The following is a 6,688-nucleotide window of genomic DNA, read 5'->3' on the forward strand; positions in this document are numbered from 1 at the left end:
TTCCCACCCCTTTTTCCATCCCAACACCCAGGGCCTCTACCTACCCAACACATAATCACTTGCTCTGACATAACAACAGATGGATTTTTCTGGAAGTGTTGATGTCCACTCATCCTTTTTCCCTCTCTATAGCCCCAACGATAAAACTGCTACATATATTAAGAGAAAAAAAGCAAGAGTGGTGGAAATCCCTCCCAGAAAACTGCATCCATACTCAGACCCCTGGCTTTATTCTCCTTTTCGTCTGGCATGGGCATCCAAACCGTTATTCCAAGTGACAAATGATCAAATTCCTGCATCTCCAATGTGGGATTCAGGGATTTGCCGGTATGCTTCTGCTTCTAGGGGATTTCAAGCAGTTAAAAGCAACGAACTCCTTTTCTGCTCTCTGAAGAGTTTCAAAGGCAGACAGCCTCTAAAACTAAAAATCACTACCAAACCAATAAAAAAGGAAACCCTTTCAAATTTTTTAGGAATCCCTGCTATTAGCCTCTTCAGCTACCTACCTCCTACAAAGGATTTATGTCAGTGTGTAGAACAGGCACAGCTATTAGAAACAGAAGTGAGTGGCATAAAAATAATGATAATCACTGCCGATGTGTTTTTTTAAATGATATAAATCAGGAGTGATGCGAAGAGGCAAGAGGAAAAAAAAAATCCTATTTGGTGGTTGGAAATACTGAGCCTTTTTTTTTTTTTTTTTTTTTGGTGAGCTGGAGTGTGCCAGCTTTTTCAGACGGGAGGAATGCTGAGTGTCAAGGGGTCAGGATCAATCCGGTGTGAGTTGATGAGGCAGGAAGGTGGGGAGGAATGCGAGGAATGTCCCTGTTTGTGTAGGACTCCATTCAGCTCATTGGCGAGCCGGGGCCGCCCTGAGCGTATAAAAGCCTCGGGCCTCCCGTCCTGGCCTCACACAACAACTCTTCCCTGCCGAGAGGAGGCAGCCAGTGCGACTCCCACCGCCGGCGACCCACTGCCTTCAGTTCGACGGCAGCCGCCCAGGCCGACAGCTCCCGAGACAGCAGCCCGGCGCGTCCCGACCCCGCCTCCGGCCCGAACCCGAACCGCCCGCCCGCCCCGCCGCCGCCCGCCGCCCGCAGCGCCCCGACCATGTCCGCCACCGGCCTGGGCCCCGTCCGCTGCGCCTTCGTGCTCCTGCTCGCCCTCTGCAGCCGGGTAAGCACTGGAGACCCCCGCGGCGGCCGGGGCCGGGCAGGGGACCGGGAGGGACCCCGGCGGCAACGAGGGGCGTGCGCCCGGCTGACAGCCGCCTCCCTCCACAGCCCACCTCCGGCCAGGACTGCGGCGGCCGGTGCCAGTGCGCTGCCGGCCCGGCGCCGCGCTGCCCCGCCGGCGTCAGCCTGGTACTGGACAGCTGCGGCTGCTGCCGCGTATGCGCCAAGCAGCTGGGCGAGCTGTGCACCGAGCGCGACCCCTGCGACCCGCACAAGGGCCTCTTCTGCGACTTCGGCTCTCCGGCCAACCGCAAGATCGGCGTGTGCACCGGTAAGACCTGCGGTCCCCGTCCCCTCCCCGCCTCCCCGGGCCCCTCGCCCCGCGCCGCCGCCACCGCCACCGGGGCGCCGGGGGACACTCGATGACCCACCACCTCTTCCCTCACGCTCACCGTCCCGCCGGAAAAGAAAGCCGCTCGAATTGCGTCCCTTCCTCAGGCTGTTTCCCTGGAGCCCTGCTCCCAGCTCGCATCCCCGACGCGCTTCCGGTTCAGGCTAGAGAACCGATGCTTGACCCCTGCACGACCCCTTTTCCCTTCCTCTCCTTCAGCCAAAGATGGTGCCCCCTGTGTCTTCGGAGGGACGGTGTACCGGAGCGGAGAGTCCTTCCAGAGCAGCTGCAAATACCAGTGCACTTGCCTGGACGGGGCGGTGGGCTGCGTGCCCCTGTGCAGCATGGATGTCCGCCTGCCCAGCCCCGACTGCCCCTTCCCACGAAGGGTCAAGCTGCCCGGGAAATGCTGCGAGGAGTGGGTGTGTGACGAGCCCAAGGACCACACCATGGTCGGCCCTGCCCTCGCTGGTGAGCTGAGTCTTCCTCTAAGTCAGCCTCGTGATTCTCCCCCCTGGGGCTGAGTCCTGACTTTGCCAAGGGCAAGGGGAAATGTCTTAGCCTGGCGTCTTACCTCGTGTTTGCGTGCTTTGCTCTCCCAGCTTACCGACTGGAAGACACGTTTGGCCCAGACCCAACCATGATTCGAGCCAACTGCCTGGTCCAGACCACAGAGTGGAGTGCCTGTTCCAAGACCTGCGGGATGGGCATCTCCACCCGGGTTACCAATGACAACGCCTTCTGCAGGCTGGAGAAGCAGAGCCGCCTCTGCATGGTCAGGCCTTGTGAAGCTGATCTGGAAGAGAATATTAAGGTACGTTTTCTCCTCCTATTAACTCATAATCATGGAACAAGAGTGGACAGGACCAAAGTTAGGACAGGACCAAAGTTAGGTCTCTTACCACCCTTGTTATTATAGGCCTGTCATCTCCAAAAATATCCAACCATTGAACTGTTTTGATGGAATGAGATGTTATGTAATAGGAACCACCAATTTTCCACTCGGAAATCCTCCACAGTGTTAGTTCATTCAAGACATCCCAGAAGAGGCCATGTCTATTTTTAGAAAACTGGCAAATGAGACTCAACCTTCCCATCCTCAAAATATAAACAGAAGTCAGACAGCCCTAAGGCGAGAACACCCAGAGGTTGAAGAAAGCCACACCCCTTGCAGAGTCATTGATTTTTCTCTCCTCCCTTGTCTTCCTCAGAAGGGCAAAAAGTGCATCCGGACCCCCAAAATCTCCAAGCCTGTCAAGTTTGAGCTTTCTGGCTGCACCAGCGTAAAGACATTCCGTGCTAAATTCTGCGGCGTGTGCACCGATGGGCGGTGCTGCACCCCGCACAGAACCACAACCCTTCCCGTGGAGTTCAAGTGTCCTGATGGCGAGGTCATGAAGAAGAGCATGATGTTCATCAAGACCTGTGCCTGCCATTACAACTGCCCCGGAGACAATGACATCTTTGAGTCGCTGTACTACAGGAAGATGTATGGAGACATGGCCTAAAGCCAGAGAGAGTGAGAGACATAAACTCTTTAGGCTGTCACTTGAACTGATTCACATCTCATTTTTGTGTAAACATGATTTCAGTAACACAGGTTATTTAAATTTGTTTTTCTAACTGGGGAAAAGAAAAATTCCCACCAAATTCAAAATCTTGTGCCATATGACATTCAAACAGTCTGTCAACCCCAGACACTGGTTTGAAGGAAGTAAGACTTGACCGTGGGACTGCATTAGTGCATGGCACCAGCATGTATGCTAGGAGCAATGGGAGGGGACCAGTAGGAAGCCTTGTCTTCTTACAATAGTGATGTGCCTGCTATTTGGAGTGTCACTGGGAAGGAAGACTCACTGACCTGCTTGTAGCTCCAGTGACAGCTAGGATGTGCATTCCCCAGCCATCATGAGGATGAGTCAAGTTCTTCTCTAAGTCATAACAGCAGATTCAGCTCTGACCTTCTGATTCGGATGACAGTGTTCAGGAATCAGAATCCTGTCTATTAGACTGGACAGCTTGTGGCAAGCTAATTTGCCTGTAACAAGCCAGATTTTTTTTTATTGATACTGTAAATACTGTGTGTGTGTGTATATATATATATATATATATATATATATATTTGTACAGTTATCTAAGTTAATTTAAAGTTGTTTGTGCCTTTTTGTTTATGTTTTTAATGCTTTGATATTTCAAATGTTAGCCTCAATTCTGAACACCATAGGTAGGACATAAAGCTTGTCTGATAACTCAAAGCATGAAATGGATATTCAAATGGAAATTCTGCTCAGTTAGAGCAACAGTCCATCAAAACAGTTTTTTTGCTGAAGGTGAGGCAGCAATGTCCTTGGAAGTCTGATTTGTAGGTTGGAAAAGTGGTAGGCTCACTTTTAATGTACAAATGACCTTTATTAAAAAATGAGTGGCTCTGTATAGCTGATTGGTTTTTCCACCTGGACGCATTTGTTTCTACTTTGACTATGACTGTTTTTTTGGACAGTTTATTTGTTGAGAGTGTGACCAAAAGTTACATGTTTGCACCTTTCTAGTTGAAAATAAAGTATATATTTTTTCTACAAAGGGCTTGGTTATTCATTTATTCTCTAAACATTTCTGAGTTTTCTTGAGTAAAAATGGAAAGATTTTGTTTGTCTTAAAACAATTCACTTATAATTTTCTAGATATCTTTTATCCTCTAATCAATTGGTTAATCCCTTCAATAGAACTTTTACATGAATACACATCACACTGAATCAGGTGTCACAAATTTGCAGGCATATACACTGTATTGAGTACACAGGCATTTTTTTATCTTCACGGTACTTTATAAACACTTCAATTCTCTCTAGATTATTTCAGTCTCCACTAACCCCTGTTGTATTACACTTGGCCCTGTTTACATTTAATACCTCTCTGGCCATTGTAGGCATCTAATTTCCAACCTGTCATCACACAATAGCCCATGTGCCTTGCACATAGAAAAATTTTTTGAATTTGTATGCTCTACTGTAGATCACACAAAAGCCTATGTGCCGTGCACATAGAAAAATTTTAACTATCTTTTGAATTTGTATGCTCTACTGTAGATCTATTTCTGAACTTTAATATCTTGCTGTTAAATCTGAAAAAGTATAAAATCTCCACTAAAGTGGAACAACTTAATAAGTCTTATTTTGTATAGTTCTGCTTTCAGTTGCCAGATAATATCACAAATACATGATGGCATAAGTAGAAAAAGAAGGATAAGCAAATCTTCCATTCATCTGTATCATAGAAATTTGCCTTAAATTAAAAGCAACTCCTCCATTTCCCCAAGTTTTCCACTTTATCAGATCTCAAAATCAATAATTTAGCAAGTGGTTTGATAAAATGAAATTGTTCAAGAAGACCTGTGTAGAAATGATATTGGACCTCACCAGGTCTCCACTGAAAAATCAACTGACATAAGTGGCAAACAAAAATGCTCCAGGGACAACTAAAAGCCCATTTTTTTTCTAGATCAGAATAGCTGTGGATTCTAGGGGAAAAAAAATAGTTGCAGGCAGACAAAGCCCTCACAAGGTAATTAGCAATGTTGTAGTGCCAGTGTCATTCTAAAAGACAAAAATACATCCGAAAATAAAGACTAGTTCTACAAACAGTACCCATGCCACAAACCAAAGGGAAAGCTTCCCATGTTCAAAATGTGAAAAGTATTTCTGGTCAAAACATTGACTTTTAGGATACACCTACATACATATACAGCAATGCCATCAGTAGCTGCACTCCACTTCCCCAAATAAGCCCACATGCAAACACACACACACACAGAGCACACTGTTTGCTTTACGTTTCCTTTCTGTCAGTTGACTCCTAGCTGCAAAGATGAAGGGCCATTGTAAATGAGCCTGTTTTAAAAGGAATTTGAGAATTCTGGGAAGATAGAAGTAATAGCAGAAGCATAGATTTTAGATTTTCCAAATCTCTACATAAAAACAGAGTAACTAGATTGCAAAATCAAAACACCATGAGACATATTTACAACAAAATTAGGTGGCAAAGCATCCCTTGCCCCAAGATAAGAGAGGGGGAAAATCATCAACCACCACAAGACCCACACTATGTCAGCATAAATGTGAGAAAAAGCAAAGGAATGCAGCAGGGTATCTGATGCTTCTGAGAAGGGGAGAGCTCCAAAATATCCAACAGTGAAATATAGGAGATCAATCTGAGGATAGCTTATGAAACTGGTAGGAGTTTTGCCCATCCCAACAAAACTTAGAAACCAAGGCTCTCTCCCAAGGGAGGACTCCACATTCTTGGGAGTAAAATCAAAATTAAGCAAGTCAGAGACAGCAAAAACATTGAGAGAGAGGGTCCAGGTAAAAATAAAAATAGAAACAGATTCAAAATCTCAGGAAGCAAATAACCATATTTTTAATGCTGCATGAAAACAACCAAAGAGGGAGCTCTATGAAGTCAGAAAAGCTATTTAAACCAAGGCTCCTTCCTAAATAAAGTCCAGGAAAACTAATTTTACCTAAAAAACAGAAAAACAAAATTATCAAAGCCAAGTCCATAATGATAAAAATCCTCCAGAAAGTAGGCATACAGAGCACTTATCTCAACATAATAAAGGTCATATATGACAAACCCACAGCCAACATCATTCTCAATGGTGAAAAACTGAAACCATTTCCTCTAAGATCAGGAACAAGAAAAGATAGCTCACTCTCACCACTATTATTCAACATAATTTTCCAAGTTTTAGCCACAGCAATCAGAGAAGAAAAAGAAATAAAAGGAATCCAAATCGGAAAAGAAGAAGTAAAGATGTCACGGTTTGCAGATGACATGACGCTATATATTGAGAATCCTAAAGATGCTACCAGAAAACTACTAGAGCTAATCAATGAATTTGGTAAAGTAGCAAATTAATGCACAGAAATCTCTTGCATTCCTATACACTAATGATGAAAATCTGAAAGAGAACTTAAGGAAACACGCCCATTTACCATTGCAACAACAACAAAAAATAACATACCTAGGAATAAACCTACCTAAGGAGACAAAAGACCTGTATGCAGAAAATTATAAGACACTGATGAAAGAAATTAAAGATGACACAAACAGATGGAGAGAT

The 6,688-nt window shown here is 45.4% G+C and overlaps 1 protein-coding gene across 1 annotated transcript; it reads left to right on the forward strand.

The window, feature by feature from the left end:
* Positions 1-965: 965 nt before the first annotated feature.
* On the forward strand, positions 966-4,146 carry CCN2 (cellular communication network factor 2). Its single transcript, XM_082634099.1, has 5 exons — positions 966-1,176; positions 1,284-1,506; positions 1,786-2,037; positions 2,169-2,380; positions 2,778-4,146. Exons 1-5 carry the CDS (start codon positions 1,111-1,113, stop codon positions 3,072-3,074), a joined length of 1,050 nt encoding a protein of 349 aa, XP_082490225.1. The 5' UTR covers positions 966-1,110; the 3' UTR covers positions 3,075-4,146.
* Positions 4,147-6,688: the final 2,542 nt, after the last annotated feature.

Source organism: Mesoplodon mirus (assembly GCF_964341445.2).
Source record: "Mesoplodon mirus genome assembly, chromosome: 10".
NCBI classification, from domain to species: domain Eukaryota; kingdom Metazoa; phylum Chordata; class Mammalia; order Artiodactyla; family Ziphiidae; genus Mesoplodon; species Mesoplodon mirus.